The following is a 14586-nucleotide window of genomic DNA, read 5'->3' as shown; positions in this document are numbered from 1 at the left end:
ATATTTATTCCACTCTATATGCATCCGAAGAAGTGGGCTGTAGTCCACAAAATCTTATGCTCTAATAAATTTGTTAGTCTCTAAGGTGCCACAAGTACTCCTGTTCTTTTTGCGGATACAGACTAACACGGCTGCTACTCTGAAACTTAGATTAAAGGGTGGCTCTAAAAAAATGGCACCTCTTGACAACCAATAGAAAGCTCTTATTCTTGCCCCCATCTCTCTTTCTATACTTACACAATTTCCTGAGCAGAAAATCTTCTTGAGTCTAAATGTTAAGGGATGCTTTCCTGAATTGAGGCCTACATTGGCCTGCACTTAAGTACATGCAGTAAGCAGGGCCAGCTCTGGCTTTTTGGCCGCCCCAAGCAAAACAAAACAAACAAACAAAAAAACCAAACACCCACCTGCGGCACGGCCGGAGCGCGGGTGCAGGGGGCCCGGCTGGGGGGGGGGGGGGGGGGCGGGAGAGAGAGAGAAGGGGGCTGCCAGGGCTACAGCAGGGGCGCTGCCATGCAGCCCCTCCCGCTGCGCCGCCTCCTGCCGCGAGGGCTCCGCTCCGGTCGGCGGGGAGGGAAGGAAGAGGACTGCCCTGCAGGGCGCTCTGGTTCTCTGCACCGCCGCCCCCTACAGGGCAGTCGGAGCAGAACAAAAAAAAAAAGTGGCCGTGCCACCCTAGGATTGGGCAGAATGCCGCCCCATAGAATCTGCTGCCCCAAGCACCAGCTTGCTCAGCTGGTGCCTGGAGCCGGCCCTGACAGTGAGCCCCAATGGGCTGGAGTTAAAGCATGTCCTGTATAGGAATGGACTTACTGAATGTGCTTAAGTGCTTTCCAATATTTGGGCTTTAGTGAAGATAATGCTCCCCTGAAATAGAGTTAAATAATTTAAATGTAATTTTTGTGTGCTTGCTCCACATACTGGCACTTAATTGAATAAGAGGTTTAGTATTTTTATAATAAGTATTTTCTGTCTTTCAGACTAATATAAATTTTGCTGCTCATCAAAATCAATTTCATTTTACATTAATTGTTAGTGATCAACATTAACTTCCTGCACACTCAGCTTGCCATACACAGGTGCATACACAGGCTATTTTAAAATGTCAATTACATATATTTTGACCTTTGTTTTGTTGAAGGAAATGGCTGCTAATCTTATTAAACAGTTAACATGAAATAGATTGATTAGTTTTTATCATCAGGTCATTGAAATGCTGAGGAATAAAATGTCTGATTAAATATAAGCAAAAAAATTAGGTCTTCTAGCAATAGTTTTTTGCTTTGTTTTGTTTATACAATGTGTTAGGTATTTTTCTCTCTCATGTTTACATGTTTGTATGTTTACATACATCAATATTTGGGTTCAAATATGGCTTAGCAAATAGCACCCAAAACAATACATTAGCTGCAAAAGGAAAATTATGTACGACTTAACCCTGAACCCTTTTAATAAATGAGTTAGCTTTCCTTTAGTGTCTTTATTATTTGTTTTCATACCCAAAATTTAAACTTCTTCGAGCATTTGATGTTACGCTGATTCTATCTGTTGATGGACTTGGTATTACATGGCGTCCTGGAGACATCTTCTTTACTTCCCAGGCCAATGAAGTAGGTCTAAAAATTCAGGAGAGAATAAATCCTAAGTAGTCATTACAACATTTTTCAATGAATATTCCTATTTCAACTTGAAGTAAAACAAAATCATGTTTTGGATGTTGGTGATGTAGCAACAGTGAGAAATTTTATCTGAACTAGCCTAGTGTGGGCACAGCCAGTGGTTGTAATATAGAATATGTCAACTACTGATTAATTCAAAAATGGACCAAGTGAGGAATCAATAGGGCAAGGGAAAGCATGGGCTTGATCTGAATGCAATACTTTAAACCACTTTTAAAATAATTGTTTGCCTGTCACTAAAGGGAGGCAATGTTGCCTAGTGGATAGAGCACAGAATTAGAATTCGTGAGACCTGAATTCTATTGCCAACTCTACCACTGGCCTGCTGGATGACCTTTGGAGAGTTACTTCACCTTTCTGTGCCTCAGTTTCCCCATCTGTAAAATGGGGGTAGTGATGCTTACCTCCTTTGCAAAGCACTTTGAGATCTACTGATGAAAACTGCTATGTTAGAGCGAGGTATTATTATTGTTGATGTTATTGGAGCCTAAATTCTAAGCTTTTTCTTCTCAGATAATTACTTAAGAGAATTTGCAAGGTGGGGACACCTACACAGATGCTGCTGAGAAGAACAGGGTATTATGAAATTGTTTATAGAAAGCATGATTTAGCTTTCCTTGGGAAAACAGGAACCCGAATAAACAGTTAGGCTGATCTTTTTTTGTAGATAGAAGGTAAAATTTTCAGTCACACAAATGACCTAGGAGTCCAAGGGTATGTCTACACTGCAATAGGAGATGTGATAGCAGTACAGACTGGCATACCCACTCTAACTTTAATCTAGCTAGCATGACTAAAAACAGTAATAAAGACATGGCAGCATAGGCTTCTGTGTGGGCCGAACAAGCATACCCAGGGAACCCCCCCGGAGCACTGCTTTACTATGGTAATGTCCAAATTCGTGTTATATCGGGTCACGTTATATCGAGGTAGCGGTGTACATTTTTTTTAAATACCATGATTTCATATGGCTTTGTTCATGATTTTTTAATGATTGTAGCTGGCAATATTGCTTAAGTGGGACTTAAGTGGCTCATAGGCCCTTGTGCTGGACCTCTGCACTAGGGTGAATTTCACCCTGAGAGACTATTAGGAAATAGATTAAAAGAAAAGAAAAAAATCTGATTACCTGCTTTGAGCATCAGCCTTCTCTAGCTTTTCCTGTAGCTGTATCCAGTCAATCAATGCCTTGAAATCTCTTACATAGTTATCTAGCATCATTAGAACCTCCTGGAAAACAACAACTTACATCAGGTATTTGTATTTATGGGGGTGAGGAAGGCAAAGAAAGAGGCAATATTGGAAGAAATAGAAAACTCAGCAAAAAACCTGACCAGACAGTACACATTTCACTCTATTATAGCTAAAGTGGCAAAATCTGCTTTAGTAAAGGTTGCATAATATTTTCCATTCTGACACCACTTCAAGTTGCCAATAACTTTCTGAAACAAACTTTTGAAGCTGAAATTTACCAGTCTCAGTCCCTGCTTGAAAGTGGAGCTTTTGAATGGCTTAAGCAAAAAACAGTTCAGACTTTAAAGAGAGTTTAAAATACTTTTCCTATTATAAATAATTCTTGTGATCTTTTTTGAACATCTCTGCAAACAAAATGGCTAAGGACAGAAAGCTGAAATCTGGCATGTAAATTAAAGCTCTCATTAAGCACAAGTGTCTCTGAATGCTCCAGTGAAATTTGATTTTGATTTGACAAGTTATGATCTTTTAAAATTCACATGCTGGTTATGTGCAGTACATTTTGCATAGAGTTTTGATACACTTATGAACTGCATAGGAAACTGCACAAACATTAATGATTCACTTGGCTGTGTAATATGCAAAGTGATTAGGAGGGCGGCTGCACATTTTGTAAAGTCAGCAGGAGAGAGTCCACTCTAATGAATCCTAGGATATCAGCAGTTGGGGAAGGCAAAAAGCACTCTACCTAGCTCTGTAGCCCACAGGAGAGAACCCCTCTTCCACAGAATTCCTAAATTGTGGCACACAGAACATCCTGCTGGTGTGTAGCAATACTAGTCTATCTAGATTATGGAATGTATATGTGATATTGCCACATAAGATTCTACTCAACCTCAGCATCAACAAAATTATAAATTATACTATAATTACAGAATATTACTGGTGATGGTTTAAGAGGCAGAAAGTATACAGGGAGAGATTATGGCATTGGCAATTGACTTGTAAACAGAATATATTTGATGTGAAGTTACTGAGAGCACTACTAAGCACAGAACCTCTGGGATGTAAAGTTTACATTCACTTTTCTCACAATAACTGCACTTTAAGAATTGTAAACCACAGAATCCCACATTCATGGCTTTGGAATAATTATATATTTAGCCCTTATAACAGCCAATGATCAGATTACACATCCTGTTTGTATGGATAAGTGATTCTATTATCTTTTTGGAAAGATACTGTTGAATGAAATCTAATTGTTCAAGAATTTACCTACATTTCTTAAGTGATTCAAAATCAGTTATTTCAGTCAGACAAAGTGAAAGCTGCATCCATGACTGTCTTTCATGGCTTGAAGCCAGACTTTCACAGTATGTTGGAATTCAATTGATAATGAACAGAGTCTTGCAAGATCTTGTTAATTTGATAGAACCTAGTCATGTATACGCTGACGAGTAACAAAGAATGCCATTTGACAACTGCAGACCTTTAATGTGAATCTAATATAATTTCTCACATCTAAAGAAGAAAATTAGCGGCACAATAATCATGTACACTGAGCAAAATAGAATTAAAAGTCTTTACTTCCTTCTAGTAGCAAAAAATATTATTAAGCTTTACTTTGAAAATGATTCATCATACATACTGGTTTCCAATTCATTCAAGCTTTAGAAGTGTGTTAATTATGTCAAGGTTGCCCTTAAACACAGAAGATAACAGTTGAAATTGAAAAGGCCATTTCCCCTATTACGGCCTGATTCTGCAGTCTTCACTCAGGTAATTCTCCCACTAATTTCAGTGGGAGATTTACCTAAGTATGAGCTCTTACTTGTTTCATTATTTTTTTTAACTAATAGCTATACATATAATCTAAATCAGACTAGCACAAGGCCTATGGACCATTTATCTCCCACTTAAACACTCAAAATAGGACTTAACTGAGACATAAGTGGTGTATAGTCCAGGGAGTGGACCTACGGACAGGGGTAATTTTCATCCAAAATGAAGGGAAGAAAGAACTCTCTGACAAATACTAATAAAAAAAACTTTAATACTGAGACTTTATATATACATATACATAGAAAGATGAAAGATAACTACAAATACATCTATTGGACATAGTCTAAAAGTGCATTTGTAGTAAATATTTACAAATATATATACAAAAATCAAACAACTTTTATATTAACATCATATTACCTTTATTCTGAAGTGTCACAAAAACAAAACATTTTATTTATTTTTCTTAAAAGGCTATTGGCATTGCAAAGTAACTGGTAAGAAAAGTCTGCTACAAGAAATGAACAAATTACGTGTTTTAGCCAGCCCTCTTCTTCCAATTTCACTAATAAAAATCTAGGTTTCTAATTCAGTTTAAGTCAGTCATATTATCTTGTGCTGAACATTAACAACAGTAAGAGCATAGAAAGCAAGATTAATTCAGTATAATTTATTTTAAAATGTCTGCTACTGAGATTTTCCCTATTAAAAACTGAATTAATCCAAATATGAGTTATATTTCTGAAGCTAGATGGCACAAAGAAAATACAATAAATGGCTTAAACAACCTCTTTTAAGGAATGTTTAGCTACACTTTATCAGAAATGATCAGAGCAGTACCATGCAGCTGTAATCTGAGTCATGTTTTACGAACAAGGGAATACAAACAAGACAAGCAGCTGGAGCGGCCCCATATTCACTGATGCACATCTTTCTCCCTAAAGCTATGAAGGCCATTTTGTCAAGCAGGATGAAGCAGAACAAAAGTGGCTCTGAAAGCGCCGTTACAGGCATCCAGATAACTACATATAGATGTACAGCTAAAATTACCAATTAGTTTACCAATTGGCTGCAACGGATTCGATTGGTTTGTAATTAATTCTAGTTACTGGCGCATACAGCAGGACGGTTGGCGCCATCCTTTTGTCCTCCTGATACACAATACTACTGCACAGGGCCCTAGGGTCTTGGCTCTCTAATTCACCTACAGTACTGAGTGTAGCAGATATACCCTATGGTGCTGAAGCAGTGGAAACTTGTACCACTTGAGAAGGTGCTGACAAAAAGGAACCTTTATGGGGTAGACTGCTGCTGCACTAGAGTCAAGGCAATTTTAAATGCCATTATTTGTCAAGGTCAAGTGTAACTCATACTGATTTTTAAAGGCCAGTACAAGCTAAGAAAACAGGTTGAGGGGATGATCTTAAAACCAATGTCAACAGGAAAATGTGAAACAGAAGAATTTCTACAATATTAAAATTCCCCCCTGCATCATTCTAATGACTTCTTCATGCTTTCATTTTCTACCTTTGTGTATTTCCTTCCTCCAGCCCTGAATCATCAGCTTAATTTCAAATAAAACAACATATTAAAAAAATTATATATATTTTAATCCATGCTTCTTGTTCCTACATTTTGGGCTCATGGTAATCTTTTCCATGGATGTCCCCACCTTTCCTAAACACCTTGGAGAAGCTTTACCATAATGCATTCGCGAAACAGTATATGTGTGGTCCTGTGATCTCACACAGCTTCCTGTATCTTAAAGGTTTTTTAAATAATGAAAAGACCTCAACATCCTTCAAGCTCAGTATCAATATGGTGGAATTTTTGAACTGGAATGAAAACAATATATATTTAATTGAAGTGTTTCTCTAGTTAGTTGAAAAAGTGATGTTAATTTCAGCAGTGGGCAATTAAAGAGGGCAGCCGTTGAATAAATATTGGACAGGTCTCTAGACATTAGAACCTCACACCCTATAATTCACACATACAAAAATGGCCTCTCCTCACTTCATAGCAACGGCTTAGTGGCAGAGCACTGGAAGGATGTCTAATATTAGTAAGACCTCATTATTTTTACAAAATATCTACAGTAAATTTACAAGTGTTCTCTTTTTCTGTCTGATTCCATGGAAACACATCCCTAGGACCTCTGCAGGGACCTGGCTTCTTAGGTGTGGATAGACAGCCCAGGGGATGGCTGCTGTCCAATCTATCATGCCCCCTAAATTAAGCAGGGACTGGTAATGTAATTTAATGCCTCTTACCCAAGCCAGAAATAACATATATGGATTAACCCACCACAGAGTGCAACACACATACACTGAAGGGATGGGATGGGAGGTGTCAGGGCAGGAGAGGATCAGCAACAGTAGGAGATACCATAGAAGTACAGCTCCTGCTCGTACATGAGTCATGAGGGTCCAGAAGCTGTACAGAAACACAGGGATCTCCCACAGAATAATAAAGAAGAAACTCCATGAGCGGAAGGAAACTCAATCAGTTTTCCAGCCCCTTGTATATTAAAAAAAAAAAAAAAAAATCTACAATGATTTGGTTCCTATTGCATATGCCTTTCGAAAAAAGGAGTCTAGTTTGTTCAGATATAATGTAGTCAACTTGGAAATCAAATCTTCTCAGTTTCACTCCCCTACACTAAAATGCAGGGAAGGGGGGGGGAGGCAAAGGAGACCACAAGATGGAACAATTTCCCCGGCATTCCCACCAGCAGAACATACCAGAGAAAAGAACTTTGTTAACATACAAATGTTCAGTTCATTCTCAGGTCGGGAAATGGGCATTGAGCTTTTTCTACCAGTTGATAGTTCCGCAGAGTAATTATGTTGTATATTTTGGATTAAATATGTGTCAGATTAGATGCCATTTTCAGTTATTCCTGCATAAAAAACAAGAAAACCTAGTATTTTTCTCATCTGTCTTTCTATTTAATTTTGAAAAGGACAATCAGATATTTGTTTTAGTCATTTGGCTTAAAAATTGCCCTGAGGCTGAGAGTTTGCACAAGTTTCAGTGCAGAGATACTTTTTTGACAGCCGAATTATAAATGCTTAGAAGAACCCAGACGGTTTGGTTTGGATTCTTGCTTCCTAGTCAGGGACAGTCACCAAAGCAGTGTGTTTAATCTTAGTGGCGGATTGGGTGGGGGAGGGATGTGAGAATCCCCTTACTCTATCTAATGGAGTGCCATTGAACCATTCTCCATCAATGAAAAATCACAGTAACATGAGGCCTTAAAGAAGAGGCAAAAACTGTGTGATGGGAGAGAAAAAGAATATAATACATCAATAACTGGAGTTCTCCAAAAGATGTTGCCTCTGCAAATCCCCACTGTAGCAGTCTTGCACCATGCACATAAGCCACTGAACTGTTAGTAGTTAAAGCTTCTGGGAGCACTTGTGACAATCTAGGATCCAAATGTTCAAGATCCCATAACTGTTCTCAATTTCTTTCCTCATCAAAGCATCCATTAAGGGACTGCAAAGAGGAGTTGAGGAAAGATGATGACTGTGTCTCAGCAGAGGCAATGGGACTCCACCCAATCTCACACTGATTTTCCATCTATTCAGCTTCGCTGACTTCAACTGAGTCATTCTTGGTTTACACTGGGGTAAAAGAATAGAATTTGGCCCTATATATTCTGAGAATTCCAAGTATTGCTAGGCAACCTTCATTTTGCTTTAATGAATTATCTCAGCAGACCTGTGTAGGAGACTAATCAGCAAAATCACAATCACAAGAGGCCAGGGAGTGCTTACTTAGAAACAGACTGAAGTGTTGCCCTACTGAACAGAGCAAGTGATCTATATTCAGAGTCAAGAGAATAATACTTCATGCAGGTGTGAACTCCACGTGGCAGCCTAACATATTTCAAGAATAGATATATTTCTAATAGAGGCAGCCAGTGTAGCCACAGGTCTCTTAGAATGCCCTCAATCTATCTGGTATTGAGACTCCAGCCTGATCATAAAAAGGCCTAGATAGAAACCAGAATCCATTTGGAAAGCCTCTGAATTGAAATTTGGATTTCTCCACAAGGAAGAAAAAAAAGGAAAATTTACAAATAAGGCTGAGCTTTTTCCAAACAGTATTAAAAACTTTTTAAATATCTAACCTATGAAACCTCATTTCATTGGTAGATGATGAGACTGGTGAATAACACAGCACGAGAGAGTTATATATTTGCTAATATGAAAATCTACGACCGTCTTACTAGGCTTTGGGGTGATGTTTCAGAATCACTTTGTCTTTCTGAATAGTGTAAGGAGGATCAGCCATAGAACTTCCAGATTGTTTCTTTTAGAAGGTGGAGTGTAATAAACATTCTTCTAGAGGTTCAACTCCTGTAAGAAATCAATTCAAGACCCAGTGGTTTTTGGGTTGTCAAACTAATCGAAATATATGTAATGGGCCCTAAAAACTAAGATGGAAGAACCCTAAACTTGTAGCTGGTATGAAGAAATGGAAAATAAATGAACCCATCCTGATGATGGGCATCAGAAGAACACGGTGTCTGTTTAGATAATACTTGGCTGTCATACTGTATCTGAGAGTCAATACAAATTACCCATTCACTGAGTTCAGGAAAACCTCGACCACTAGCCTAATTGCTCTTAGCGCCAATATATTTGTATGCAATTTATTTTCTTTGTTTTCCAAATATTAAATAAGGAAGGGCAGAGTGAGATTGGGAATAAGAGAGCAAAAGGGAAGAAAGAAAATATTTCAAGTACAAATATTTGTGCTGAAGGATGATCTGGTGGGTAATACACAGGACTGATGAATAGGACTCCAGATTTCATTTCCAGTTCTGCCACTGACTCACTGTGTAACCTTACCTGTCTGTGCCCAGATTTACTCATATGTAAAGTGGGGATAATAATACTGACCTACTTCAGGAGATAGGTGAAAATACTTTAAGATCATTGGATGAAATTACTACTATTAATTATTATTATCATTAAGAAGGTTGAGACAGGCTGAATCAGAAAATACATATTCACTTCATGTACTCACATCTGCAAAAATGTCACTTTAGGAGCAACTTGGAACACAGCAAACTGGGACAAGCTAACTTTCAAATGTGTTCCTGTGCCAGAGGCATAAAGTCTGGTGGATGGAAATTAGGGGTAAATCTTAGTCAGTCAGAGTTCATGGCAATGTGACTGGGACCATCTCCAAACTTCACAGGAAAGCAGCACAGACCATTCGTTATGGATTGGGGAGTATGTCATGTTCTACAAAGGGTTAGAGGGCTACTCTTCTGTTGGGCTAGAGAATGCTAAATAATAAAATAAAACAGATATAAAATACATGGAAACATCAATATTTAACTTGAATGTGCGGGGACTATAATATAGCAAGTATCTACACAATTTAGCATTTCATTTTTGTTTCCTATTTGGTCTTATATCCACCAATTCTGTGATCACTAAACCAGTGGACAGACTAATTTAAATTAAATAAGACTATGTTTAAACTTGACAAACCCTGCTTCTTTTAGAGGTAATTTAACCAATTTGTCACTGTATTCTTAAGCATGAAGCATCAAAACAGTATCAATACATACATTTGTGGTTTCAAATACCTCAGCTCCAAACCATTAGCAAGAGTTCCTGAGATACTGCCTTAGGCAGCATCCAAAGCCAGGAGGAAATATACACAACAGCTGATCTTCTTACACACATTTCCACTGTTTGCATCCTTACCACAACCCTTTCGTCTGCAATTTCAACCACAACCACTCACCAGAGCTCAATCCCATTTGGAAGCACTAAACATTATCCACAGTGACAATGTAATCAATAACCAAGTACTCCAAATCATAAGATTGAATAAATCCCATATGTATAACTTCAAAAACAAACACACACATTTTCAAGCTATCCTGGATTAATCCAAAGGTGTTAAATGTTGGTAATAGGGTCAGGTTTTATTTTCTTTAACAAGTATAAATCTTGTATTGTAATTTGACCTTTAGCACAATTAAAACATTTATAACACTGCATGATGTATCCACTTGATTTTTTTCAGTATAGGGAAAAATATGAAAAAATAGTGACAAATTTCCCAAATTAAAATACAAATATTCAAAATAATAAATTAAGATTATTTTAATAAAATCTATATGAAAGCTTTTCTTAATAACAATTGTTTATTTTCAGAGGACAATTTAAAAATAAAAATAAGTAACACAAAGGCTAGAGCCGTGTTAAATTCTCAAACTTGTGTACTGGTGACCCCTTTCACATAGCAACCTCTGAGTGCAATCCCCGTCATAAATTAAAAATCATTTTTTGTATATTTAACATCATTATAAATGCTGGAGGCAAAGCGGGGTTTGGGGTAGAGGCTGACAGCTTGCAACCCCCCATATAATAACCTCACCACCCCGTGAGGGGTCCTGACCCCCAGTTTGAGAACTCCTGGGCTAGAGGAACAATTACCAGATATTATATTTCCTTATTTAATATTATTTTTACAAAACACTTATACAGCATTGTAAATATAAATGACACTTCACAAACTTAGCTAACAATACATTCTCTGCTCAAATTGCTTTCAAACTAAATAGGTAAGAAAAACAAGACAACAAAATATGAGTCAACACAAGTGCTGCTTTTGTTTATCATCATCAATGTCCTTTAGTCCCTCAGACCTGGCAGACTTTGTGTGACTTCTCAACTGCAGGCAGTGATTTGTCTGTCTAGTACAATAAGATAACTCTTTTTTTATACACCTCTACCCCGATATAATGCGACCCGATATAACACGAATTCGGCTATAACGTGGTAAAGGAGAACTCCGGGGGGGCTGGGCTGCATACTCCGGCAGATCAAAGCACGTTCGATATAACGTGGTTTCACCTATAACCCGGTAAGATTTTTTGGCTCCCAAGGACAGCGTTATATCGGGGTAGAGGTGTATAATTAATAGTTTTAAACCACTAGATTCCTTCTCTAGACACATCAGGCAAGTACGAAGTGTTACCAAGTAAGCATATGAGTGAAATTAAAGATATTTCCACCATTAATATAGATTTTAATTATAAAAATTGATTTTCATCTTAAAATATACTTTAAAAATTCAGAAGACCAGAGTGGTCTTTTTAATCTCTAGACTCCTAAAATATAATTTTTAAAGTTATTGTTTAAACAATCCAGCAGAATTACTACAGATTACCTGTCTATCAACACTGCAGTGTCACTGTATATTCATGGGAGGTTACAGTACACCAAGAGAGACTATATGAGCCACAGAGATGATCAAATCTTCCAGCTGCAATTCTTATAATGCCTAGTCTTTTCTATTGCAACACTGTCCATTATTAGAATTATTTTGATAAGCAAAATAGAAAAATATCTAAAGCCACATTTAATGACTAGTTAAACAATTGGAAAAAATAGCTTTACCACCAAATCAGAGTCATCCAAGAACTATTTTTATACAATGACAATGCATGATGGCTCAGTTGCTCCACCCCAGAACCTATAAAAAGAGGAGACCATATGTGGGGAGAGGAAGAAGTTCCACCTCCCTTATCTCAGAAGATTTTCTGCTCGTGACTCTACAGAGTACAAGGTGTGGAACTGGAGCAGGATACGCTGATGCTACTGCATAGCTGCTGTGGGATGCGATCAATGGCAGCATGGCTCCTAATAAGGCTATGTTGCCCAGGGGTAAGACAGACAGAGAAGCAACAGTTATCCTTGAAGGACAGTTCCTGTCTCCACCAAAAAGGGGATCTCTTCTCTCAAGATCCTTAGGATGTGTTGACTTCGGCAAGGATGTTGCTCCAAAATCTGTGTGTTTGCAAATCTCTACCACTGTGAGGGAACAGTTTCATAAAAACTCTTTAAAGTGAACATTGCACTGTTTTGCAACAAACCCTCTCCTGGGTGTGTCAGAACCTAAGAATAGCCATATCAAGTCAGACCAATGGTCCATCTGCCCAGTATTCTGCCTTCCAACAGTGGCCACTGCCAGATGCTTCAAAGGGAATGAACAGAACAGGCCAACTGTCAAGTGATCCATCCCCGTCATCCAGTCTCAGCTTCTGGCAGTCAGAGAGGTTTAGGAACACACAGTGCATGGAGTTGCATTCCCTGACTATCTTGGCTAATAGCTATGAATAGACCTATCCTTCATGAATTCTTTTTTGAACCCAGATATACTTTTGGCCTTCACAACATCCCCTGGCAACGAGTTCCACAAGTCGACTGTGCATTGTGCAAATAAGTACTTAAATAAATTACGGTGGTTCTACAGAATGGGGCAATCTACACTATTGTATTAAAATCATATTTACAGGACACACTGAAATAGCTCTATCAGGTTCACAGAATCAGAGAAATGTAGGGCTACAAGGGATTTAAAGATCACCTAGTCCATCTCCTTGTGTTGAGGCAGGATTAAATATAGCTAGGTCTGAGAGGTGTTTGTCTAACCTATTCCTAAAATCTTCCAATGATAGGGATTCCACAACCTCCTTACGTAACCTGTTCTAGAGCTTAACTATCTGTATAATTTGAAAGCTCTTCCTAATATCTAACCTGAATCTCCCTTGTTAAAACAAGCCAATTATTTCTTGTCCTACCCTCAATGGACATGGAGAATAATTGATTTCCATCCTCCGTATTGATCACCTTTTACATATTTGAAGACTGTTTTCATGCCCTTCCCTCACATCCACCCCAGCCTTCTCTTCTTCAGCTGAACATGCCTAAAGCTTTCACCCTTTCCTCATAGTCATATTTTCCAAACCTCATATTTTTTTGTTATTCTCCTCTTGACTCTCTCCAATTTGTTCATATCTTTCTTAAAGTGCAGTGCCCAAAACTGGACACAGTACTCCAGCTGAGGCCTCATCGGTGCCAAATAAAGTGGAACTATTATTTCCCTGCCTTACATATGACATTTCTGTTAATACATATCAGAATAACATCTGCTATTTTTGAAGCAGAAGCAAACTTCTTGCCTCATATTCAATTTGTGATCCACGATAATCCCCCAATCTTTTTGTGCAATACTGCTGTCTAGCCAGTTATTCCCTATTATATATTTGTGCATTTGATTTTTCCCTCCTAAATGTGGTACTTTGCACTTGTCTTTATTAAATTTCATCTTGTTGATTTCAGACCAATTCTCCACTTTATCAAGATCATCCTGAATTCTAATCCTGTCCTCCAAAGGGCTTGCAACCACTCTCAGCTTGACTTCATTCGCAAATTGTATAAGCATACTCTCCTCCCCATCATTCAAGTTATGATGAAATACTGAATGGTACTGGAACCAGGACTGACCCCTGAGGGGCCAAAGGAAACATGAACCATTGATAAATACTCTTTGAGTATGGTCTTTCAACCAGTTTTGCTCCTACCTAATTTCATCTATGCCATATTTCCAGAGGCTGCTTATTAGAATCTCATGCAGAACAGAGTCAAAAGCGTCAGTCACTGAAGTCCAGCTACATCAAGTCTACTGCTTCTCCCCATCCAGAAGGCCAGTTACTTTGTCAAAGATGGAAACTAGATGGATTTGTCATCTACATGTCATGCCAAACCAATCTTGGCTATTACTTATCACCTTATTATCCTCCAGGTTTGAACAAATTGACTGTTTAATAATTTGTTCGAGTATCTTTCTGGGTATCCAAGTTAGGCTGACTGGTCTAAATTCTCTAGGTCCTCCTTTTTCCCCTTTTTGAAAATAGGTACTATGTTTGCCCTTCTCCAGTCCTCCAGGACCTCACCCATCCTTCATGAGTTCTCGAAGATAATTGTTAATTGCTCAAAGATTGCTTCAGCTACTTCCTTAAGTACCTTGGGGTGAATTTTGTCGGGCCCTGCTGACCTGAACACATCTAACTTACCTAAGTATTTTTTAACCTGTTCTTTTCCTAGAGCCTTCT

At 38.2% G+C, this 14586-nt stretch overlaps 1 protein-coding gene across 1 annotated transcript in view; it reads right to left on the bottom strand.

Annotated features, from left to right (window-relative positions):
* The window catches only part of SCAPER (S-phase cyclin A associated protein in the ER), a gene marked incomplete in the record, with an annotated part of 368987 nt that overhangs the window by 276726 nt on the left and 77675 nt on the right, over positions 1 to 14586 (bottom strand). The window contains 2 exon segments of the mRNA XM_034784768.1: positions 1500 to 1616; positions 2809 to 2909. Coding sequence (XP_034640659.1) covers positions 1500 to 1616; positions 2809 to 2909 — 218 coding nt within the window.

The sequence above is a fragment of the Trachemys scripta genome, chromosome 10 (genome assembly GCF_013100865.1).
Source record: "Trachemys scripta elegans isolate TJP31775 chromosome 10, CAS_Tse_1.0, whole genome shotgun sequence".
Taxonomy (NCBI): Eukaryota; Metazoa; Chordata; order Testudines; family Emydidae; genus Trachemys; species Trachemys scripta.
The sequence above is the reverse complement of the archived record's forward strand: the minus strand, read 5'-3'. Positions and strand labels throughout refer to the sequence as shown.